The sequence below is a fragment of the Sciurus vulgaris genome (assembly GCF_902686455.1).
Source record: "Sciurus vulgaris genome assembly, chromosome: 16".
Lineage (NCBI taxonomy): Eukaryota > Metazoa > Chordata > Mammalia > Rodentia > Sciuridae > Sciurus > Sciurus vulgaris.
This window is the reverse complement of record NC_136477.1, coordinates 47930436-47956019: the sequence shown is the minus strand read 5'-3', so window position 1 is coordinate 47956019 and position 25584 is coordinate 47930436. Positions and strand designations below refer to the sequence as shown.

General features: G+C 33.3%; 1 protein-coding gene and 1 long non-coding RNA gene across 39 annotated transcripts in view; both read left to right on the top strand.

Moving 5' to 3' along the window:
- SLMAP (sarcolemma associated protein) overlaps positions 1 to 25584 on the top strand; it is a 150020-nt gene that overhangs the window by 83785 nt on the left and 40651 nt on the right. For 10 of the 38 annotated variants that reach the window (XM_079116451.1, XM_079116453.1, XM_079116420.1 and 7 more), the window contains exons 5-14: positions 1025 to 1061; positions 3033 to 3095; positions 6168 to 6263; positions 7555 to 7626; positions 8336 to 8476; positions 9976 to 10113; positions 11398 to 11566; positions 11656 to 11706; positions 12171 to 12221; positions 16233 to 16295. In XM_079116451.1, the coding sequence (XP_078972577.1) occupies positions 1025 to 1061; positions 3033 to 3095; positions 6168 to 6263; positions 7555 to 7626; positions 8336 to 8476; positions 9976 to 10113; positions 11398 to 11566; positions 11656 to 11706; positions 12171 to 12221; positions 16233 to 16295 (881 nt within the window). The remainder of the gene's footprint in view (positions 1 to 1024; positions 1062 to 3032; positions 3096 to 6167; positions 6264 to 7554; positions 7627 to 8335; positions 8477 to 9975; positions 10114 to 11397; positions 11567 to 11655; positions 11707 to 12170; positions 12222 to 16232; positions 16296 to 25584) is intronic. The other 28 variants (XM_079116422.1, XM_079116454.1, XM_079116444.1 and 25 more) reach the window with 7 other exon arrangements.
- Positions 3102 to 6161, top strand: LOC306647293. The gene is made up of 3 exons (XR_013760079.1): positions 3102 to 3251; positions 3468 to 5816; positions 5848 to 6161. It is a non-coding gene; the product is annotated as an uncharacterized lncRNA (long non-coding RNA).

Genomic DNA, 25584 nt, shown 5'->3' with positions numbered 1-25584 from the left:
ATTTATCTTAACACATTTAATACTCAAAATAACCATATGGGATTGGTTTTATAATTACCTCCATTTTATGGTCAAGGAAGCTAAGACCTATCTTGATAGGCAATGTGCCTTTCAGCTAGTAAGTAGACCCAGAATTTGAACCTATATAGTACAGTTTCGGAGCCTACATGTTTACCTGGTACTATATTACCTGTCAATAGTTTTTTATCAGGCCAAAAATGAAACTAGTACCAATTAATGCCATATATTTATTTATTTTTCCATTTTGTGTGTATGTGGGGTGGGGTGGAGGGTAGTACCTGGGGATTGAATCCAGGGGCATTTTACCACTAAGTTATATTCTCAGTCTTTTTTTTTTTTTTTTGCGGGGGGGGGGGGCAGGGGTAAGTTGCTGAAGCTGACCTCAAGCTTGCAATTGTCTTACCTTAGCCTCCAGAGTCACTGGGTTTACAGGCATGTACCATTGTGTCTGACTTAATGCTTTGTTTTAAAATAATATTCTGCGTTCCATTTCTTACATACATGTAAGTGGCTAGGCAGAGAATAGTGCTACTGTTATGATCATTTATAGTTGTTCTTTACTGGAACAAGTTTTCATATTACAGCTTTTCTTTTTGGTTGAACTTTGCTTTTTAAACTTTTCCATATAGGAGTGTTTTAATTTTAAAATAAGTTCAATGTTACACAATTCAAAATGGATGATTTAAATAGCACTTTTTTTTTGTATAAAAATGAAGGAATTCACCATAGCCCACAATAAGTAATGAATTCTCAAAGAACATTTAATGCATTTTGATTTTGAAAATTTGTTTTTAAAAATACATTAATGTATTAAAAGTTAATTTTAATATGTATTTTATTTTCTAAGGATTTCATCCATTTTGAAGGATTGAAAGTTTCACATTCTTTTAATTATATGAGAGCAAATGTATCAATTTTGTGGTTTAAGATATTCTAGGACTGTCATGCTCTGTTTCCTCTTTTGTCAGGAAATTAGATAAAAATTCTAAATTTTACTTTTCAGTGTCATCCATGCTCCATTACCAAGTCCTGTTGACAAAGTAAGTTGCTAATGATTATTTTTTTCTAAACTGATGCGTTTGTATTGCTTTTAAAATGTTTGTTTTTAATATGCTCTACCTAGAAATTTCTGTTCTACAATAAAACATATAGATTGCATGTAACTATACAGTTAATGTAATCTTCTGATCTTCATCTGGAGAATTTAGGATGAATGTTTCTTTGGAAAAAACCCTTGTAATTTCAAGTGAACTATCGACTGTGCAGACTAAGAGTACCTGTTTTGCTCTTAACCAAAAATAAGAAATGTTAGCTTTTTATTCTGAATCAGTTTTGTCTAGATATTTGTTGAAGTGTCCTACCCAGTTAGTTTACTCAACATTAATCCCTACAGGGAAATAGCACAAAAATATGAATTTATTCCTTTATTATCATTGAAGGTTAGTTTTAACAAAATCTGATCAGAAACTGCATTAATTGCTTGCTAGAAAAACATTCTTTTTTCTATCAAGAAATAATGCTATCATTGGTAAAGAGCATTAAAAAAGCAAACAATAAAATAAAACATCTTTTTAAACATTTAATATAAATGTGGATATTGTTTTCTTAGTGCAATAAACTACTGAGGGGAAATATTTTGCATTTTTTCTTCCATTTGGATGAAGAGCAAATGCCTACGTGAGACTGATGTTGTCTCTTAGATTCTTTTTTAGAAATAAAAAAGGTTAATCAACTTCTGCAATTCCAAAAAATTATTTCAGAAGTAAATAATGGTCTTGCTGATCTAGGACTAACTTTATAAAATAATGCCAACTCTTTTAGTCATCATATTAATAAAAATATACTTTCTGTGCTTAATGAGGAATAATACTGTAATATCATTAATCAGTTAACACATGCTTATTAGTGTTGATGATGTGGGTAAATATTATAGCAACCAATTAGGTGCTCTTCTTTTTTTTTTTTTTTTTTTTTTTTTTTAAGCCATGGTTTTGTATTCCACAGCCTTGTCAGGCTGTGCAGTGGTGCTGTCTGTAATCCCAGCAAGTCCGGAGGCGGAGATAGGAAGATCACAAGTTTGAGGCCAGGTTTAGTAACTTAGTGAGGCCCTGTCTCTAAATTTAAAAAAGGCCTGGGGATATAGCTCAGTGGAAAATTACCTCAGGGTTCAATCCCCAGTACCACCATTAAAAAAAAAAAAAAAAATGGGTATATATTCCATAGCCTTGAAAAACCCCTTCTAGAAAGTACCTCTTCTAATACTCTTGAATTCTAATTTGACTGATTTGTAGTGTCTAAACACCTTTATTAGAGTTGGGGATTAGCTCAGTAATAGAGTGCTTGCCTGACATACAAGAGGCTCTGGGTTCAATCCCAGTACAGCAAAAACAAAAACCAAGACTAAAGACTAAACACCATTATTTTCTGTCTTTTCCAGAAAACCTATTTTAGTTGAAAGAAAAAAAAAAAAAGGCAAAACTATTTTCATTATCTCTGACCATTGACCACTGTTAGATTTCATGTTGCCCTCCCTACGCCAAATAGCATTTTGAAGGTGGTTACTTCTAAATGAATCGTGAGTTGTTGTCATATTAAAGAACTATTTAATGATGAATTTTAAGGGAAAATATGTGGATCTATTAATTTAAGAGGTATATCTGGATTAAGAAAATACTAGATGGCCTTCATACTATAAATTTGTGATTCAGCTAATCAAGGAATGTTTTCATGAGTAGCACTTTTTGTACCACCATGCTTGTACACTTTAGACTAGTCAGCATTTTATAATACCATTTAGAAATTCTGGACATAGGGCAGAAATATTTTGAGCACTAAGGGGCTTAATTAATTTGAAAAAGAAATTTATGTGCATATTTAAATAAATATACATTTTCAAGGGATTGGTCTTTTTTATTATGTTTTCTTTCCTTTTTTTTTTTTTTTTTTGATGCGTCTTTAATGTCTTTTAGGAAGTGTTTTCTGTGACTATTGATACTCACTTCTTTTTCTAGGTTGCTGCTAACACTCCAAGTATGTATTCTCAGGAATTATTCCAGCTTTCTCAGTATCTACAGGTAAAAGTAAATTTTGAGAATTCTTAGCCTTTAGAAGTAGCATTAAACAACTTAAATTTTATTTTGCCAGTTTGCAGATACAGGATAAAAAAGTGTTGGCTGGATATAAGTACCAAGGAATTATCTTTTCAAAGAAGAACAAAGGATTAAAAATAGGTCTTATGGGGGTGGGGGGAAGGGAAAAAAATAACAGAATGAATCAAACAACATTGCTCTATGTAAATTTATGATTACACAAATGGTATGCCTTTACGCCATGTACAAACAGAGAAACAACATGTATCCCATTTGTTTACAATAAAAAAAAAAAAAAAAAAAAAAAAAAAAAAAAAAAAAAAAAAGATGAGCAAAAAAAAAAAAAAAAAAAAATAGGTCTTATGAAGAAAAAAAAAAAGTCAATTGTTAAACTTAGAGAACAGATGTTCCTGTATAAGAGAAAAAAATTTTTTCTTCAATATGAAGAAATTCCAAATATTTTTTTTTATCTATAGAGGACTTTTAAATAAAATTAGACCTTACTAATAATATTGTATTTTGGGATGCTTAATAATGTTAATACCACGTAATTATTTAACACTGTCGTACCCTAAGTTCCATTCTAGCACTTTAGATAACTTGGAATGGTCTCCTGAAGCGGTTAATGCCATATTTAAAAAGTCATTCAAATCTCTAAAAAGCCAACTAGTAGTTGTTTTGTTTTGTTCTTTTAACCTGGTTTATGTAGATTTGGGCAGGACTATGGTGAGAGAACATAGTTAAGGAAAACCCTGATTAGGAGGTTAGAGGTTGAAGTATTTATCTTGATTCTGCTACTCAGTTAATTCTGTTTCTTTTGGTGAGTTATTTTACCTGTGTAGGCTTTCAGTTGTCTTTTGTTTAAGATTATAGAATCAAACGAGTGATCCTGGGTTCCTTCATTCATTTACAAGACTCAATCACTGAGACCAGTTCCACCTCAGTTAAGAATGTACACATCTGTGAAAATGAACAGAAAATAATGAATGCATTTGTTAGATCTTGTATTCCATCAGGCATAATGTACTAGTGCATAGAAAATAGTTTTGCACATCTGCAATCTAACCAGATTCCCTAGATTCCATCCCTGACTTTAATTTCTCATCTGCTGAGAAAGTTGCTTAAAACTTTTGAACCTCGTTTTCTGCAGCTTGGAAATGAGTAGAACAATATTGCCTTGCCAAATTGTGAAGAATATGTGAATTAATTCACCTAAAGCACTTAGAACAGTGCCTGGCACATAGAATGTATGCCATAAATACCAAATAAAAATTAATCCCAAAAGTTAAAAAAAAAAAAGAGTATATACCATAAATGTCAGTAGTCATTTATCATTCAGTAGGAAGGCGCCTAAAATTGATGTAGCTGTCCTTATTAGAGGTAGAAGAAAACTTTGAGATTAATTTGGTGTACACTTCATTTTTTATGAGAAATATATAAATTTATATTTTCCCAAAGCTATACTATTGTTATTAGCCACCATGGACTGAAACTCTCATGCCCTGACTCAACCTTTTAAACTTTTGTCTGTTCTTTGAACATCCACTTCGAATTGTTTAAATCATACCGCACAGTCTTTTCTGTATACATCCTTGTTGAACTACTAGAGTTCTAATATAAATTGTGGACCTTTTGGAATAGATGCATTTTATGCCATAGAATTAAAAATATCATTCCTGGAAATACTACATTTCTGTTAAAATGTGGTTCATAGAATTAAGAAACTAATGGAATTGAAGGGTAATTACACCATCTAGTGGAGGTAGATTTTTAAACTGTGGTTGGTTGTTGGTTTTATTTTTTAGTAAAACATTTTGCATCTTTAAACTTTCCTAGATATTATGAATGTTTTAGGAGCTTAAACATGGCAAATAGTCTCTTTTAAATGTAAACTGTTTTAATATGCATTCTGAGTTGGTATGACTTTTAAAACAAAGTACTTATAACTCTAATTAGGCCAGATTTTCCCTAATCATTATTTATCAAGGATATGAAGAGCAATAAATTCATGCTTTAAACCTCAAATACTATGTTTAAAGCATATACTTTTCTATTGAGGTGGCTCAAAACCAGTAGGATAGTACCTGTTCTTTGTATAATGACAGGAAAAGGACACCTAAATGTGCCAAAGTCGAAACTAAATGCTGTGAGCATTTCACCTTGACTTCCTGTGAAGGAGGCCCACCTTATTAACAGCTATCAAATGTTAACAAGTCACCTAGGGATCAGACTTTGCTTACCAATATCTTTCTTTGTAAAATATTCCTTTGGAGCTGTTAAATGTAACTCCTTGACCTCTTAATTGTATGTAACGAGTGTTTGGTGGATTCAATTCATTTTGGGCACATTAATTTCTGCTAAGTGACATGTAGTCAGGGAAAACACCAGAACACTTGAAAATGCAAGAGTATGAGAGTAAAGTGGCTGCTTTCTTTAAACACACACACATACATACACACGCACGCACGCACGCACGCACACACGGATGTGCGTGCACGCACATACACACATTTAATAACATGTTTAAGAGGGAAAATGTAAAAGCTATTACTATTTTAGACATCATATTGTGCAGTTAAGCCATGATAAAGTAATCTTCTGATCAGATTAATTTTTCTTAGTGTGGAATCAATTTGTTCTGAGGTATATTGTGCATGTGTGTTTGTGTGTGTAATGCAAACCTAAAAGACTTGTTAGCTTTTTCAAGTCTGTGTTTTTGTTTTTGTTTTTTTTTAAGTCTGTGTTTTTTACAACTCATTTTCCAAATTAGAAAAAAATAAAACAAAAATAAGTAAGTGATGTGTTCTGTTGACGGGGAGTTTGCAACTGGAGTACTTCTAACTTAGATAGAGCTCAGCAGATAAAGCTGAAATATATGGCATATATATGTATAAAAGGATTTTAAAAAAGGATTATCAAGTTTTAAATACTTTTAAATACTTTGAAATATATCAAGAGGAATATAAGAATATATTCAAGAGTACTGAAGATTGATTATTCTTCAAAGGAATCATACTGAGTTTATTAGAATCTCTTTTGTGATTTTTATAATATTAGGAGGCCTTACATCGGGAACAGATGTTGGAACAGAAGTTAGCCACACTTCAGCGGCTACTAGCCATCACCCAAGAGGCTTCAGATACCAGTTGGCAGGTATTCCAGTGGCCTTTATGTTCAAGAAGGATTTAAACAACTTAATATTTCTTAGGTGTTGGATGAACTAAAACAAAAGTTTTATAGTGAACTAAGGCAAAGACGGGGCTGGGGTTGTAGGACTTGCGTAGCACATGTGAGGCACTGGGCTTGATCTTCTGCACCATGTAAAAATAAATAAATAAAACAAAAGTGTAAATCTACAACTAAACATCAGGGATCAAACTTTGCTTACCAATATCTTTCTTTGTAAAATATTCCTTTGGAGCTGCTAAATGTAATTCCTTGACCTCTTAGTTGCATGGAACCAGTATTTGGTGGATTCAGTTCATTTTGGGCACATTAATTTCTGCTAAGTGACATGTAGTCAGGGAAAAGACCTGAACGCCTAGTCTTTTTTTTTAAAAAGGCAAAGGGGGCTGCCCATGTTGCTTAGTAGTAGAGTGCTTACCTAGCATGTACGAGACCCTGGGTTCAATTCCCAGTACCACCAAAAAAGGGGGGAGAGTTACTTTCTAACTAAAGAACAGGTATCGTGCCAGGAACGGCACACATGCTTGGAATCTCAGTGACTTAGGAGTCTGAGGCAGGAAGATCAAAAATTCAGTGTTAAAATTAGCAAGACTCTGTCTCAAAATAAAAATAGTTCTGGCCGAGCATGGTGGTGCAGACCTGTAATCCTAGTGATTTGGGAGGCTGAGGCAGGAGGATTGAAAGTTTGAGGTCAGCCTCAGCCATTTAGGCTCTAAATAACTTCACAAGATCCTGTCTCAAAATCAAATATAAAAAGGACTGAGGCTGGGGCTGGTGATATAGCTCAGTTGGTAGAGTGTTTGCCTTGTAAGCACAAGGCCCTGGGTTCAATCTCTAGCACCGCAAAAAAAAAAAAAAAGGACTGAGACTGTGGCTCAGTAGTTAAGCACCCCAGGTTCAATCCCTGATAACAAAAAAAAAAAAAAAAAAAGGCTAGGGATGTGGCTTAGTGGCTGAGCTATCCTGGGTTCAATCCCCAGTACCAAAAATACATAAATTTAAAAAAAAAAATTTTTTTTTTTTTAAATGGAAAGTTCTGGGGGTGTAGACCAGTGCTAGAGAACACATCTGGGTTCAATCCCTAGTACAGTGCAGGGGTGGGAGGGGAGCAAACTGAGGTGTTGAAAAGTTAGGATTAACAGTGGATGTGGTCAGTTTTATAATTTTGTTTATTTTGATGACTGTAGAACCTTTTTGATATATAGGTTGTTTTGTAATTACTCTAGGATTTTATTTGTATTTAATTTTTCTTCAACAGGCTTTAATAGATGAAGATAGACTCTTATCACGGTTAGAAGTTATGGGAAACCAATTACAGGCATGCTCCAAAGTAGGTACTTAATCTATTAAATAAAGAAAAATGCATGGTTTTTTAAAATATAGCTTTGACTTCATTTTTTTGTTATTTTGAGTATATGCTAAAACTTTTGTACATTTTCAGTATTCTTTTGTCATGAGAAATATCAAACTTACCTGTAAGTAGAAGGAATTGTATAATGAATGTCAGTGTACAACTGTCTTTTTTCTATTGCAAAACATTTTTCTAGCTCCCCTCACACTTCTTAAATTAGTAGTTTACTCTAGAGATTTGGATTAATTTAAGGTTTCTTTTGTGTGTATTGTTTCTTGCCAAAACACGATGGAAAATAATGTGTTCTTTTACCAGAAGATAATACATATGCCTCAAAATACTTGGTGTTTTTGAAGGTAATTATTTTTTTCTACAATGTAAATATATGGTGACTTGCAGAGAATATGACAAATGTAAGAATAATTAATTTTACATATTCGAGAAAAATTGTCAATTGCCTTTGATTTTTTTTTTTCTATTGGAAGCAGAAATTAACATATTTGTCAAGGCATAATTTACTGATACAACTTTTAAATATAGCTTCAGTTAATACAGGGCCAGTATTGTTTGTGTTTGGAGGTACTTTAACATGGAATTTAAAAAGCGTCATAATGTGTTTAGTTTTTTCAAGTGGTAAAAGCTTTTTAAAAAATAACTTTGCTATAATTGTAAATTTTTTTAATTCTAGAATCAGACAGAAGATAGTTTACGGAAGGAACTAATAGCATTACAGGAAGATAAACACAACTATGAGACAACAGCCAAAGAGTCCCTGAGGCGGGTTCTTCAGGAGAAAATTGAAGTGGTTAGAAAACTTTCAGAAGTTGAGGTATTTCACTTTTAAAAATATCAAGTAGTAGTATTTTTTTTTTTTAACTTTAAAAATTCCAGGCCCTTTTAAACTTAGGTATTATTATGTAGTTAGGAAATATTTTCAGTCTGTGAATGAGGAAGAATAGGTATGCTATTGACAGGAGTTCTCAACATACATGTGAGTTCTGGTGCTTCTGGTCCTAAGTCAGTGGCTAAGGAAATAAAAGCCTAACCAGCTGGGTGCAGTTGAACACACCTGTAATCCCAGCAATTTGGGAGGCTGAGACAGAAGGATAGCAAATTCAAAGCCAGTCTCAGCAATTTAGTGAGGCCCTGTCTCTAAGTAAAATATATAAAAAAGGTTGGGGATGTGGCTCATTGGTTCAGTCCCTGGATTCAGTCCCTGATTCAGACAAACAAAAAAACCTCACCAGAGAATCTTACTGTCTGCATGCTGATGAGGATTCAGCCTCCATATAATGGCCTTGATATGTTTTAGGGAATTGATTTCCTGGTATAAGATTTTGTGTTTTTTTCTTGGTCACTGTAAGACCAAGAACTTACATACATGTTCCTACTTTCACATCCTTTAGAGAGGAAAATTGTGTTTTGTACTTTGGAAGCTCAAAGAGAAAATCTCCAAGCCCCTTCCTGGGTCTTTTAGGAATAATCAAAATGTGATTCTCAGGGCTGGGAGTGCAGCTCACTGATAGAACTCTAGGTTCCAAAAAAAAAAAAAAAAAATGTGTCTATATAGAATACATATATACTTTTTTTTCTCATTACATTAGGGAAAAAAAAACTCAATTCATAATATGGGTCTTACTGTTCCGTGATATAATGAACACAGAAATTATCTCTCAGTTTGGTTAAAATGTCCATTTTAAACTAAATAGTAACATACCCTTAGTATAGGAGTAATTTCTGTAATGACCTTATCCCAGAGTGCCTAATTCATTGTTATTTAATTCATTTAATAAGCAATGGAAGTTGCTATCTTCTCATATTTTTATTAATTGCTGCATATTACTAAACTTACTTAAAGAATTTACAGGCTTAGCTGGATGCAGTGGCAGATGCCTGTAATCCCAGTGGCTCTGGAGGCTGAGGCAGGAGGATTCTGAGTTCAGAACCAGCCTCAGCAACTTACAGAGATCCTAAGAAACTCAGTGAGATCCTGTCTCTAAATAAAATACAAAAAAGGGCTGGGGATGTAGCTCAGTGGTTTAGCACCTCTGGGTTAAATCCCCAGTACAGCTAAAAAGGTGTAATTAAATTGTCCCCTCTTCCCCCAACATTTGTTTTTAATTCTTAGTTGTTTATTGCTTTAATATGTACCTGCAGTAAAAATTAAAATCCTTGTGTTATTTAACTCAGCTTTACATAAAGTTCAGGAAATATGTTGATTTGGAATAGCCCGTAGAGTTATATTTTTTACCAATTGAACTTAGAAGGAATGCTAAATAATAAATGTACATTTATTCAAAAGAAATTGCCTATGAATTTGAATTGCAGCGAAGTCTGAGTAATACTGAAGATGAATGTACCCACCTGAAAGAAATGAATGAGCGGACTCAGGAAGAATTAAGAGAATTAGCCAATAAATATAATGGAGCAGTTAATGAGATTAAAGATTTATCTGATAAATTAAAGGTATGTATTTATTCAGTCTGAAAGCATGTTAAGCTAATAGTCTGTACCACACTGAATAGCTTGAAAGTTTAGATATTGATGAATAGTTGTAAAATAAGATGCTTCTATTCCATTTAGCTCAATCTCTATGACCATAGATAATCAAAAGCCTGTAAAAACTAATGTATTTCCTCAGGATGAACATGAGTCAGTGCTTCACAATTGGCATCAAATACGAGAGGAAGTAAATGAGAATCAACAAAACCTAAGATATTCAGGGTTTGGTTTTGTTTTGTTTAACCTGAAACTACTTATTTCTATCCTATTCCAAAGGTAGGGCCCAGCTATTTAGTACTGGAACAAGCCCAGACAAATCTTAGAATAATCTGCTTGACCCCTGCTAACCTTCAGGAATGCAGTTGATTCTGCTTCCACTACCATTCCCTATAGCTGTGGGACATTTAGGAGAAGGATAGATCAGATCATAGAGTAATGTCTAATTGGTCCTTTGAAATCTAATATGTGAACCAGGCACTTGGGAGTTTGAGGCAAGAGGATATCAAGTTTGAAGCCAGTCTGGGCAACTTAACAAAACACCATCTCAAACATAAAAATAAAAAGGACTGAGATGTAACTCCGTGGTGAAGTTCCCTGGGTTCAATCCCCAGTACTGTAAAATGAATGAATGAATTCTTTATAACTAAGTTAGTGAAGACCCATATTAATATAATTCAAACCATGAATTGAGTGCCTGGAAGATATGAATTTATTAGAGAAGACTAACACATAACCTCTCTTCTGTGTGGTTGTTTAACCTATGATGCTTTTTTATTCCATTACTCTTTCTATAGATTGAACCCAAGACCTTGTGTGTGCATGTTAAGCAAGCACTCTACTACTGATCTACATTACTTCCCACTTTAAAATGTGGTGTTTGGGGGCTGGGGATGCAGCTCATTGGTAGATTACCTGCCTAGCATGTGTGAGCTCCTGGGTCCAATCCTTAGTACCACCAAAAAAAGTTAAAAAAATAGAGTTTTTCATTTTGACCCTTTATCTCTACATCTAAGGAGACTGCTTGCTTGCTACAGGGTTTTCTCATAAGTACTATTACAAAGGAGTGAACCCAATGCAGATCACTTTTGACATTAGGTCTTTGTCTATCATCTTTGCTGGTTTAGAAAAATTGGCATTATAAATACATTCTATAATTTCATGTACATTCCTTAGAAGTTGAATAAAGGCAGTCCTGGCTTAGGCCTCTTAAAACAACATCAGATTTGAATCTTCTTCTTCCTTCCACAGGTAGCAGAGGGAAGACAAGAGGAGATCCAACAGAAGGGACAAGCTGAGAAGAAAGAATTACAACATAAAATAGATGAAATGGAAGAAAAAGAACAGGAGCTCCAGGCAAAAATAGAAGCTTTGCAAGCTGATAATGACTTCACCAATGAAAGGCTAACAGCTTTACAAGGTAAGTTAGCTAACATAGTCATTCTTTTTATTTGATTTTTTTTTTCTTTTTGTCTGTGAAATATCTTTTTCTTGGACTTTTATTTACAGTACGGTTAGAACATCTTCAGGAGAAAACTCTTAAAGAATGCAGCAGCTTAGGTAGGTGTCATCCAAATTTCTTGTTTAAAGCTAAATTTTATCATTATTAAACTTTTGACTTTGTTTATTTCATATTAGGTTCTTATTTTCTGTAAGTGATCTTTTACATATTAGGTATAAAATAGCTACACTCTTAGAAAATTTCCTTTTAAAATATACTGGATTGCCACCAGTGGGCACCATTGTTTAGTCCTTGAGATAATGAAATTTCTGCATCTGAGATGTTCTACTTAAATCCATGAACAGTAGGATCCTTTTTCTTTTGAGGTTCATTGGAAGGCCACCAAGCCTGAATTAATGGAAAATAGCATATTGAACCCTTTTTATAAAAATAAATATAAAGTGTTCTGTACAGTCTTAATGTGAATAGGAATACAAAATGCCATGATTACACTTGAGACCAAGTGTAATACTTAAAATATTACTTTCTGTGATCAGGCAATGATGTACTGTCTTAATCCTAGGGATACAAGTTGATGACTTCTTACCTAAAATAAATGGGAGCACAGAAAAAGGTAGTGTAAAAAACTTAAATATTTTTCTTTCATGACAGCCTTTTACTGTTTAAGCAGAATAGGAAATTCAGGTTTTAAGATTTTAACTGTTTGGAATGCAGAGCATACCGTTCACACATTATTAAATTCTGTCTTTTAAAATTAGGCTTCCCTTTATTTTCTAAGACTTGATGCCATGATCTGTTATTAGATATCCTTTGTTATATGGAAATTTCAATTAAATAATAAAAAATTATAAAGTTCAGCATTAGCAATGACTTATATTTTTTCCCACTTTAATTTTTAGAGAGCTAGACTACCATTTTGTTCCATTGAGCTCTGCCTCTGATTAACCATTTTTAATGTGTGAGTTTATATGAAAGCCTGTTTTGCCTTGAACATGTAGAAACTGCTTTCTTTTTCTATCTGTTTTATTGGTTAGAGGGAATGAGGTCAGTCATTTCTGCCATCAGAAAAAAATCCTTTATTAGTTCTTGGTTTGCGACCCTTTTTTCTAAGTAGCATAGGTGTTCTTTTCCCCAAAACTCAAAGCCACTAGGTATTGTTTTTTTTCTCTTACATGGAGTACTTTTTGCCCAAAGGCCTCTATAATACATTAGCTTTGAAGATCCCTATTTACCTTTTACACTTCGCTTTTCATCCAACATTGACCGAATGCCAGCTATGCCAGATTCTGCAGTATATGCTTAGAGTACCAAAAGAATAGAACTATTTTCTTGTGTATACTGATCTATGTGCCTCTCATCTCAATTTTTATACAGAAATTACTGGAAGATATCAAGGCTCATACCTGAACTTCCTATTTAAACTCCATTATCATATGTTTCCATATATCAGGGGATATCTTTATAGTTTTGAGCAACAAATTCTGGTAAAGTTAGGAGGTGGTTTGTTTTTGTTTTGTTTGGCTGGTTTTTAACCAAGATCTGACAAAATAGGTTCAGGTGATCATGTATATGTGCATTGCAAGGTCAAGACCTAATATTACATTTATAATGAATTTTGGAACTCTCAATTAAGAAAAAATTTCTTTAACAGTTGCTATTTGTTCTCTTTATTTTTTTAAAATGCATTAATTTTAAAAATTCCAATTCGAATGAATTTCAATTTGAGAATTTTTAAAGGTGTAGTTTATATTCATTGCAGAAAAACTACTTGTTACTTTTTATTAAATACACTTAGCGTACTGATATAAATGAATTAATGCTTATCTTCTAAAATTTTGTCTTCCTTAAATGATTTTGTATTTTCTGAAATTATTTTGTTTGTTTTTCTTTCTGGTATGTACACTTTTTAATCAGTTCATCACTTTCTTGACTTGAATATTGTATTTGTTCATAGTGTTAGTGTTTACCTAAACTGAGAACCTCCTCTTTCTTCAATTAAGAGAATCCTTTTATATATACAGAACCATCTTTTTACTATTTAGATTTGTCAAATTATTGCATGAAATTTTTGCCAGTTCCAACTGATTTGGGAATAGTAGACTGTTTTTATATTGTAGAATATTTTAGACTCCTTTATTCAAGATTAAATAAGAGATTTTAAATATTTAAAGGTAACTTCTTGCTATAATTATTTTTTCCTTATTGGCATATTTGCTTTTGGTGGTGATAAATTGAGTAGTATGGAAAGTGACTAATAGAATATTTTTAAAGAAGATAAGTAGTAAATTTCCAAATATACACAAAAACTTCATCACACCAGATTTACATAGTAACTTTTGAGAAAGGTCTCTAATAACATTCTGAATCACTTGTGATTTAATAACAAACCAATTACCAAGCATTCCAATATTACTAAGGTCTAGAACCATATTATGAGTTTTTAACTAAAATTATTCTTTTAATAAAACACCAAGAAGGTTGTAAGAGAATATTTCAAAGATGTCTGAATATGTTAAAATTAATATTTCTTGTAGCAAACTCCACTTTTGAAATTAAGTATAATGTAGCTGTTAAAAGCAAAGGTTTTGTGCTATTTTTCATATTTTATTTAATGAGCATAATTTGAACATATCTTAGAGAGTATTAAATACTATCTAAAAGAAATATAAGAGCCACAAGTATAATTTAAAATTTTCTGGTTGCCACATTAAAAATATAAAAAGCAGGTAAAACAAATTTTAATAATATATTTTGTTTAACCCACAATACCCAAAATGTTATTTTAAACCGTTCACATTACTTTTTCTTACTATTTGAATTCATTGTCTTTTTGTTTTATACTTAAAATCTTAATCTCAATTTAAACTAGCCACATTTGGAAGGCTCAATAGCATGTCTGGCTAGTGGCTATAGTAATGGATGACATAAGCATAAAAAATTAAAATCCATAGGAAACTCACATGTATAAATAGAATTCATTTTAAATAGAGTGGTTTTCTACTTTACATTTCCATATTTGTCTTTTTTACATGTCTACATTATTTAGTATCATAGAAACCCAGTAAATATCTCTCCAATAAATATCTCCTTCCTTTTGGATTATCAGTGGCACACATTTTTGTAGCTTTGGTGGAGTGATCTCCCTAAGGCCTGAACTCAAGTAATAGAATGTTGAAAGTGTCATAATCTAAAAGCTTTGCGTATACTATCTATGAGCCAATTTTCTTAAATGTTAGGAGATGCCTTTGTAGGAGGGATACATATGTATCTATCTTTTTATATTAATTTTAGAGTTTATCTAAACAAGTATAAAAAAACATTTTAGTATCAGGTTCAGATGTTAAAATCAGAGCCGATAAAAGGTTGATGTTTACCTTGCTTGGTTATGGTTAGGATAACCTACTTTTTAGTAAATGTCATATGAGTTCTTTGACATTGGTCTGAATTTTGACTTCAGATAAGTTTCATAAAATCCTTTAGTTAGGTTAAAGTTTGGTTCCAAATGAGTTTTGATATTTAACACAATGTTATATAGTTTTGAGTTTTGAAAGTTTCATAGCTTAGATAGAATTTATGTAAAATAGCTTTTTATCTTTGTAGTTACTATTTTACTGAGGGCTTCTTTTTGCTTTAGTTGACTCTGATAAACTGTTTAAAATTTTTAAATTTCAAATTTCTGTAACACTATGTTTACGGTGTATATCTCTGTATTATGTCATAACCAAATAATGCATTAATCTTTTTAAAGCATGAAGTATATCAATCTTTTTCTTCATGTTTTTGTCCATACTGATGATGACTATAAAGTGAAGGACTTGTAACTAGATAAAGAATAATAAATTTGAGAGTAGAGGTAAGGAAGGCAACTAATAGGATGAGGCATCATCATGCAGAGTTGGTAATTAAAGAGGTAGGGTAGGCTGAGATGGAAGAGAGAAAGGAGGGTTTTACAGTGAGAGTGGTGCTGACTTGTGTACTTTTTTGCAGGTTTTAGTGCTTTCACACCTTTCAGATAGTCATCATGTTGAAATATAATTTTTAATATTTAAGTTTTCATGGTGAAAGGGGCATTTAACTTTGTGTGTGTGTGTGTGTGTGTGTGTGTGTGTGTGTGTATGTATGCGTGTGCGCACATGCTGCTGGGGATTGCAAGTGCTCTACCACTGAGCTACATCCCTACCCCTTCTAAAATTTTACTTTGAGACAGTATCTTGCTAAGTTACCCAGGCTGGCCTTGAGCTTTTGATCCTCCTGTCTCAGCCTCCTGAGTAGCTGTGGTTACAGGAGAAAGGTGTATTTTGAAAGTGAGAGAAGCTCTTTAGGGCAATATGTTTGGGTATTTTTTTGTTGTTTTGGTTTGGTGTTTTGTTTTGGATTTTTTTTGTTTGAGCTCTTTGGATAAAAACTGCACCTTTAAAAGCTCACTATTTCAGAGTATAAATTAATGGTTATATAATCATGATTTTCGGTCACTTAATTCCAAAATACGTTTTAATATTAAAATGTATATCCAACTTTTATTAGCCCTACTCAGAGTTGATACATTTGAGTTTTCTTGCCTTTGATGTTAGTTTTCAAAGGCAGCAACAAACTATATCCTTAAAGGTGTTTCTTTCTTCATTAGAGCACTTGCTTTCAAAGAGTGGCGGGGACTGCACTTTTATTCATCAATTCATAGAATGCCAGAGTGAGTACAGAGTATTTTTCACATTGATTTTAATAAAGTCAGAGATTGAAATTGAAAAGTGAGCAGAATAATGAGGATCTTGATGTGTTTATTATGGCAGAAGTACACAAAGAGCCATCTTCAGACAGCAGTGAACCTTTCAGACTGTTTGTTTCTGTTTTTTGAGAAATATATTCCTATTGTTTCAACCTTCACAGAGCCTTTCATATTAGTTACACACAAAGATGAAATTTGAAACCTGTTAATTAACAATTAGCAATCATTACTGTGCAGGAAATAAAATGAACTGTCAAGCACCTCAGCTTTCTATGTGAATACTTAGGAGATGGTAATCACAAGCTGTTTTAAGTTGTAGTTCAATCACAGATTTGAATTTTGAGGTTCTTAAAGTTCTTAAATGAACATGAAGCCTTAAAAAGTTATTCAGTTTGGGAACTGAATTCTGAAGATGGCCCTGAGCAGGAGCTTTCTATTTCCAGGAAAGGAGTAGCAATAGATTGTCCCACAGTCTGATGTCATCTACTTCCTGTTGGGAAGTTGTATAGGCTATCTTTAAGAATATTTTAAAGATAGGCTGTCTTTCAAGGTTATTTACACCCCTTCTGAATTCCGAACAAAAATCATGTGAATTCCTTTTTACCTGAAAATTATTTAGTTGCTAAAATCTATAACAATCAAAAAGGTGATATTCTCAGCTGGACGTGGTGGTACACAGCAGTAATCCCAGCTACTTGGGCAACTAGGCAGGAGGATCAAAAATTCAAGGCCAGCCTCAGCATCTGAGCAAGCTCCTGTCTCAAAATAAAAACTTTTAGAAAGGATTTAGAGGGGCAGGGGAGGGTGGTAGGGCTTAGAGGGGGAAGGAAAGGTGGTGTTCTTTTGTTAGTGACAAGTAGATTGCCATGTATAGTAAAGGATTGCTGATGATGTGTATGCTTTTTCCTCTTGTGCAAACATTCTCAAGCCCTTTTTTCCCTGTTCTATTTGAAGTGAATGGTTTTCCAAATTTTTATGCATATATATCCACAACTTTAGGAGGACTTGAGAATTATGAGAGTCACACCTGGTATTTATAGCAGACACCAGTTCAACAGATCAAATATTATACTCCTTAGAGATATTTAAGGAAATTTCATATTTCCTTAAATATTTTTAGAACTTCTGATTTTGTCAGTCTTAGATACTATAATATTAAATGTAAGTTTAATACTACTTTGAGGCAATTTACTTAATGAATATGGCATTTTTTTTTGTCCTTTAAAAACAAAGATTAGTGCATCTTTTTGTTGTCTTCTTATTATGAACTCTTACTTTTATGGAAAACCAGTACAGTGGTAATTGGTATCCAGGAAGCCAGGAAGAGAGTATGCAATCTAAAATATTAAGTTTTTTAGAAGGAAAACTATGCTTTTATTACTTATGATGATTCTTTGATGTTATTTTTATTTTGAACTTTTTTTTTTTTTTTTTTGAGGGATAGTATCATCATCCTTTATTATGAACAAGGAGAAACTGAGAAACAGCCAGTGACTCAGGAGGCTGAGGCAGGAGCAGCACAAGTTCAAAATTGCCTCAGCAACTTAGTGAGGCCCTAAGCAACTTAGCAAGACCCTATCTCTAAATTAAACATAAAAGGGGCTGGGGAAATGGCTCAGTGGTTAAGTGCCCTGGTTATTTTGAAGTTTATATTGAGTCCAAGAAAATAAGAAGAGAGAATTATCGCAAGAATGTTTTACTAAGTTGCAATTTTAGAAATCCTTGTTTCACTTTAGTGATGAGAGGTCACTAGCCTTTATTTTTATCGCTTGCTTATTTAAAAAACAAAAAGCTTTTTAACCTCTAATTTGTTATCAAACATTTCATTTAAAGTAATATTATAAAATATCTGTAGTTTTAATACTGAACAATGTTTATTTTAAATAAAGCAAAAGATGTTTGAGATTTTTATTGCTTTGTAGTTATGGGGGAAAATGGACCAAATAAACATAAGAGAGAGCACAGAAGTTATGTAAATTATAACAAATCCTCTCAATAGGAGTATTTGACAGCTAATAAAATTATAGGAACTATGTAATTGGGAATGAGAAAATATCAAACATGTGGTACATAGAAGAAAAAATCAGCATATGAAATCTCATGTGGACCAAAGATGAGAAAAAATAAAATGCAAGCATTCCTAGGTATCTGAAACTATTGAGTCTCTGAGCGCCAATAGTGAAAGTTTAGACTGTAAGCTAATATAACTAAGGAGAAGCCTATTGTTGAAATGTTTGGTTTGAGTTTTAAGTAACAAGTAGCAATAGTTTGGTTATTGTTGATCCCAGTTGTATCTAAAATTTTTCTAAATTTGTTTAGTTCCTTAAATCTATGCAGCCAGAATTGGAATAGTACAGGTTACTTCTTGCTCAATTTATTGTCAGAAGGAACATTTTCATTATATTATGACAAGGTGCCATTGTAGAAATTGTTGTCTTTAATGAGTATTATTACAAGCAAGGCAAATTCAGCAAACATCTTACTCAAGTGAACTTAGCCTCAACACTTTTAAAACAATTTTGGAGGGGCTGGGATTATGGTCAGTGGTAGAGCAATTGCCTCACACATGTGAGACACTGAGTTCAATCCTTAGCACCATATAAAATGAATAAATAAAATAAAGGTATTTTGTCCATCTATAACTTAAAAAACAAATTTAAAAAAACTAATAAAACAATTTTGGAGTATTTATTGACAAGCCTACACAGACTTTTTTTCTTTCTTTTTTTGACTGTTATTTTCACTGATAAGCATCTTACCTGGTTTATGATCTTTTTTCTTGATACCAACAATTGAACTCAGGGGCATATAACCACTGAGCCACATCCCCAGTCTTTTTTTGTATTTTATTCAGAGACAGGGTCTCACTGAGTTTCTTAGGGCCTTGCTAAATTGCTGGAGCTGACTTTAAACTTGTGATCCTCTTCACTCAGCCTTCTGAGCCACTGGGATTATAGTTGTGTTCCATCATGCCTGGCCTGGTTTATGGTCTTGATCATAAAGTATATGCTTATTATACTGTAGTACTTAATATTCTCAGTTCCTTCCAGTCTTTTAAAAAGCAATCATTACTTTGCCTTCATTATTTACTAGTGCTTATATAGAATAAATTCATCTTGTGCTTTAAAATTTAGAAAGCAGATAATTCACTTCCTTTGGTTTTTCTGTGTTTTCTGTTTTTGTTTTTGTTTTGTTTTGGGTACAGGGATTGAACCCAAGGGCATGAACCCAAAGGCACTTAACTACTGAGCCACATCCCCAGTTCTTTTTATTTTTTATTTTGAGACAGTACCTCACTAGGTTGCTTATGACCTCACTAAGTTGCTGAGACTGGCTTTGAACCTGCAATCTTCCGGTCTCAGCCTCCTGAGCTGCTGGGATTATAGACACTCACCACCACACCTGGCTTCCTTTGGATTCTTTATATCTATCTTTGTTATATTGATATTTTTTTTTAGCTTATATGTATAAGAGAGCATAATTGTTCTCCATAAGAGTACAAATTGATTTTGTGGAAAATAAATGAGTTGGAACACATTTCAACTTGTTTTCCTTTTATGGTAAAAAAGACTATTTTTAAAAATGCTCCTTTTGACTAAAAGCTCTTAATCATAGGCAAAGAGATTATAATTTGAACCTTTTGTGTATAATTAATTCCCTAACCATAAAGTAAATATTCTGTATTAAAAAGAGCTTCAGGGGGCTGGGGAGATGGCTCAGTTGGTAGAGTGCTTGCCTTGTAAGCACAAGGCCCTGGGTTCAATCCCCAGCACTGCAAAAAAAAAAAAGAGCTTCATAGCATAAAATCTAGAATTAAAAAGTAACTTAAGTAAAACTTGCTCAAAAGCTTTTAGCAATATTTTCTTCTTCTAAGATTCAGAACATGAGTTTGATTTAGTCAGAACTCCATGTTAAACGTTCCCTGCACATTTTTAATTATTTCAGGTTTACTGTATAAACTTAATGGGTACCTTGAAACTTTTGTGTTTTGCTAACAATGCTGAGTCAAGAAATTGTGCACCTCTCAATCTGTTTCTTACATGTCCATGAACTCTTGCACTAGATTGACTTGCAAGCTGAGCAAAAAGATGACGGGCGAAAGGTAGAGAATCTAAGGACGTGGAAATCTGCCATCCCTTCATAGACATAGTAAAAGTCAACTTTCTCTGAACTGTTGCCTGCCACTTTGATTTTTCTTCCTGCTTTCTGTCCTGATAAGGGCAGACACATTTCTGCTGGGCACCAAAGAAACTTTCCTCTGAAGTCTACCTTTTAGAGACAAACTTTCCCCTCCCCCAGGAGTATCTTCCTCTTGTGATAGTAGATTTAGCAATCCCCGGAAGTGAACCTCATGTCTTTGTATTCTTAATCCATGTTTACCATTTTTGTTATTATTAGGTAAAAATTTAATTACCTTAATGTTTCATATCTTTTTAGGCTTTCCCCTGATTTTCAAAAAATTCTCTCCTTGCTCCCCATCTCCATTTTGAAATTGTAGTCACTATCTCTGTATGTTTCTTTTCTTCTCTCCTTCCTGTTAGGGCTTTGCTCACTTTGAAATTACCTTATATAGAGGAATGCATTGAATCAGTGTTGCTGTGTGACTGAATGTTTACTTTTCATGCCTCGATGAAGTTAGTTTCTCTAAACAATCTCAGGATTTTTCTGATTACATATTGTCCTTGAAAAAGATTGTTAAACTTTCATTTTTTTAAAGAAAATTTATTTCTCTAAACCAAAACAGTTAATTTATGGCAAAAAAAAAAAAAAAAAAAAAAAAAGGGAAGGCATTTGATGTGGTTCTCTGCTCATAGTAGGTTAGTTATATCCTTGGTATAGGAAAACTGAGGTGTAAACTAGATGGAGCTAATTTGTTATTTCTTTGTCCTTAGTTTGTCCATTCTAGGATACATTAGAGAATTGTATTAACTAATTTTATTCTGTTGCAGAAATGTATAACCTTGTGAAGGTCTGCATTATTGTAATTGTAACATACAGCCTTTCTTTTGAGGTCCTGAAGCTGTATTTCTCCTTGTGAATTGCTACTCTCTGAAGGGAGAGAAGTTCCTGCCTTGCTGTTGAACACTAATTGTAATTTTCTACTTTTGTTGCATCATGATGTTGGTTCTAATATCAGTTTATTTACCATATTTGTCTTTTTTTAAGGATTTTTTGTAGTTATAGATGGACAGAATGCCTTTACTTTGTTTATTTTTATGTGATGCTAAGGATCGAACCTAGTGCTTCACACATGCTAGGCAAGTGTTCTGCCACTGAGCTACAACCCTGCCCCCATATTTGTCTTTGAATGACCTTTTTAGTAACTTTTGCTCATTTTCATTTATGATTAAAATTGGATTAGAGGCATTTTAATGTGGATCTTGATATGGTCTCTCCCTGGCAGTATTCTAGGCAAATTAACATCTTTAAACCTCAATTCTCTCATTTACAAAATAGGATGGTAATACTACATCAGAGATTATTATGAAAATTGACTGACATGGTATTTACTAAGTTCTCTGTAATGCCTGGCATATAGAAATACTTGTTAGCTAGTAGGTAGAAAACATGTGGGTAAGTAGGAACATGGAGAGGTGTTAGTAGAAGCATTTTTGTCAAAATAACTTGTTTTCCTCCTTTTTTACTCCCCATCATCTAACAGTAAAGACGGTTGATCTGTTTTCCCTGCAACCCGCACCACTGCCAGTACCAGAGGACTTCACCAGTGAGCTATATCTCTAGCCCTTTATTTAATTTTTTAAAAAATTTTGACACACCACCTCACTGCATTGCCCAGGCTGGCCTCAAACTTGCAGTCCTCCTGTGTCAGCCTCCCACATCACTGGGATTACAGGCTTGTGCCACTACAGGCATGTGCTTGGCTATCTAGCTTTTTATTGTTCATGTTAAAACAATATTTTTCTCATGATCTAGAGATTATCTCATTTTTTAATTACCAATATGCATACCTTCTTAAAAATTTAGTCTCAAGCACGTTATTTTGATGTTCTAGTTATAACATTATTTCTTGAAACCCAACTGTGAGATTTAGAAATATTTACAAGTTGGCCGTTACAACAGCAGATGATCTAGGCCTTTTATATTTACCTACTCTCTGTTCCCTCAGATTGTTTGGGATCCCTAGGTAACTAACATCAGCATCACACAGGCTGTACTATTTGAATTTATATTTTGCTTTAGCATTTCAGTTAGTTGTAGCTGTCATGTGAGGAAAATGGGTCTTTAGCTTTAAGAATTCACTCTAATCTTGGCACACCTATGCTCTCTTTGAGTACATTGTTTGCCTTGTTCTTCATTTTTATTTTGTGCGGGTCACATAGGACATAATTTCTTTCAACTAAGAAATAAGCTTGGTTCTCTTCTGATTAATTTTTAGCAAGATTTTAACAGTTTTTGCAACTCAATCACATGTTCTCTGACTAAACTAAATGCTTCGCTGATGGTTCTCAAGTTTAGTCAAACCATTAGTTTTACTCCTTGATAGGTTCCCTATGGAAATGCCTTAGCATATTGTATCAGGTTCAAATTCAAGTATGTTTCTGTCAGCAATATTCACAATAATTCAAAAATGGAAACAGCCCCGAAACACCTTCATTAGTCAGATGGATAAATATACTGCAGTCTGTTGGGTGAGAGAAGACTTACAAATAAGGATACATGCTGTAGTATTCCATTTATCTGAAATTCAAAACTACTAAAATTATGTTATTTAGTCATGCATATTTGCTCTGAGAATTGTGAGAAAGTAAATACCATAAAATCAGGATAGTGGTTAAGGAAGATTTGACTGGAAAGGAGAATGTGGAAACCTTTGGAGCTTGGTAAGAAGATTGTTTCTCAGCTTGGACAGTGGTCACACAGAAATTTGCTTTATAAAAATTTATCTATCTATATACTTTTGTGTTTCATTCTTTTTGTATGTTTTTTTGTTTGTTTGTTTGTTTGTTTTTGTTTTCGTTTTTTACAGGAAGTACCATGGTTTTTAAATAGGAGAAAATGAATAATTAGCTCTCTGGAGTGATCTTCACAGAAGGAAGTTTTTTGAAAAGAGAAAGCCCTCTGCACTCTCTTTCAGTCAAGCTGAGTCAAATAGCTCTTTCAAGACTCCTGTAGCTATCATTACACAAAAGTTCTCTTTGTGAGACAAAGGCAGAGATCTGGTTCTCAGCTGTTTGGATTGTATATGTTCATTACCATAGTGCTTTTTTAGTACTCCTAAAGCCTTGCAGTCTCTGCTCCACGTTGACTCAATGATTAGAGACTTTTCTTTAACGATATATATTTTTAAATGATATGTATTTTAGAATTCTTTAATTATAGGCTATTAGTGATTCATTGGACTTGATAATGACCTTAAATAATTTAATAGTGATAATAGTAGCAGGTAAATTATTATTTAGCACTTATACGCCAGTACTGTTCAAAACTTTTACATATATAAAATTATTTAACATTCAAGTAATTTCTCAAAGTTTAATTAATTTAAAAATAGATGCCTAGGAGGGTGTGGTGGCACATGCCTATAATCCCAGCAGCTCGGGAAGGTGAGGCAGGAGGATTGCAAGTTCTAAGCCAGACTTAGCAATTTAGCAAGGCCCTGTCTCAAAATAAAATATTAAAAAGGACTGGGCCATAAAGAAAAATAAAATTACAGCATTTGCAGGTAAATGGATGGAGTTGGACTGAATGTTTTCTTTGATAAGTGAATGTTGATACATAACGGGGGAGGGCGAGGGAAGAATGGAGGAACTTTGGATTGTATAGAGGGAAATGAGGCGGGGAGGAAAGATAATGGAATGAGACAAACATCATTACCCTATGTACATGTATGATTACACGAATGGTGTGACTCTACATCATGTACAACCAGAGAAATGAAAAGTTGCACCCATTTGTGTTCAATGAATTGAAAAAATTTTTAAAATTTGAACATATCATATGAACATTAGTATATATTTCATATTTTTAACACAAGTTCTAGTATTTTCCAAAATTAGAGGGCCCAGAAAACATTTCCTTAAACTAAATATAAGCATTATTTGGTTTTAAAAAAAGGGGGAGAAGGCTGGGAATTTGCTCAGTGGTTAAGGTCCTCGTGTTTAATTCCTGATACCAAAAAAAAAAAGCTCAATCTATGCATTCACTAAATATTAATTAGGCATTTACAATATGTGTACAAGTATTATTTTAGCTATTGGGGCTTTAAAAGCGAATGGGAGGACTGAAGTTGTGGCTCAGTGGTAGAGCACTTGCCTAGCATGTGTGAGGCACTGGGTTCGATTCTCAGCACCACATATAAATAAATGAATAAAATAAAGGTCCATCAACACCTTAAAAAAAAAAAAAGTGAATGAGTCAACCAGGCACCTTGGCTCACACCTGTAATCCCACCAACTCTGGAGGCTAAGGCAAGAAGATTGATTATGAATTTGATTGCGAATTGAGCATTTATGAGATCTTGCTTCAGTGTAAAATAAAAAGGATGTAACTCAGTGGTAAAGCACCCTCAAGTTCATTCACCAGTAAAAAAAATAAATAAAATAAATAAACAAAACAGTAAGTGAGGCATAGAAAACTTTGCATTAATGAAGTTTACATTCTCTTGAAGGGACCAAAGTTAAAAAGCTAATAATATGTTAGGTAGTGGTAAGCCCACTAAAGAAAAATAAAATAATTTTTTTCTTAGTTAATAATTTTGTGACATTCTAACTGCAGCCTAGCTTTTCATTTTCTCTCAATGAAAATAAAAGAATTTAAGGTGATAGGAAACAGCAAAGGTAGTATGTAGCTGAACAGAAATGAGATTAAGCTGTGTAAATTTTATGTGTCTCTAAAGGATGTGTGTGCATGCCTGTAATCTTAGTTGCTCTGGAGGCTGAGGCAGAACGATCTCAAACTTAGCAAGACAGTGTCTAAAAATAAAATGTATAAAAGGACTGGGGATGTAGCTCAGGGGAGGATGTTTACCTAGCATGCATAAGGCCTTCAGTCCAATCCCCAGTACCACACACAAAGAAAGAAAGAAATCATGTGATAACCTAAGAGTGAGATTATAGTTTTAGAACACTACAAACACCTTTTTAAAATAAAAGACGAGATAGTAAATATTTAGGTTTTGCAGGCTACAGGGTTTTTGTTGAACTACTAAACTCTGCCATCGTAATATGTAAATGAATGAACTTGGCCATGTTTCCACAAATCTTTTTTTACTAAATGGGTAGCAGGTTGGATT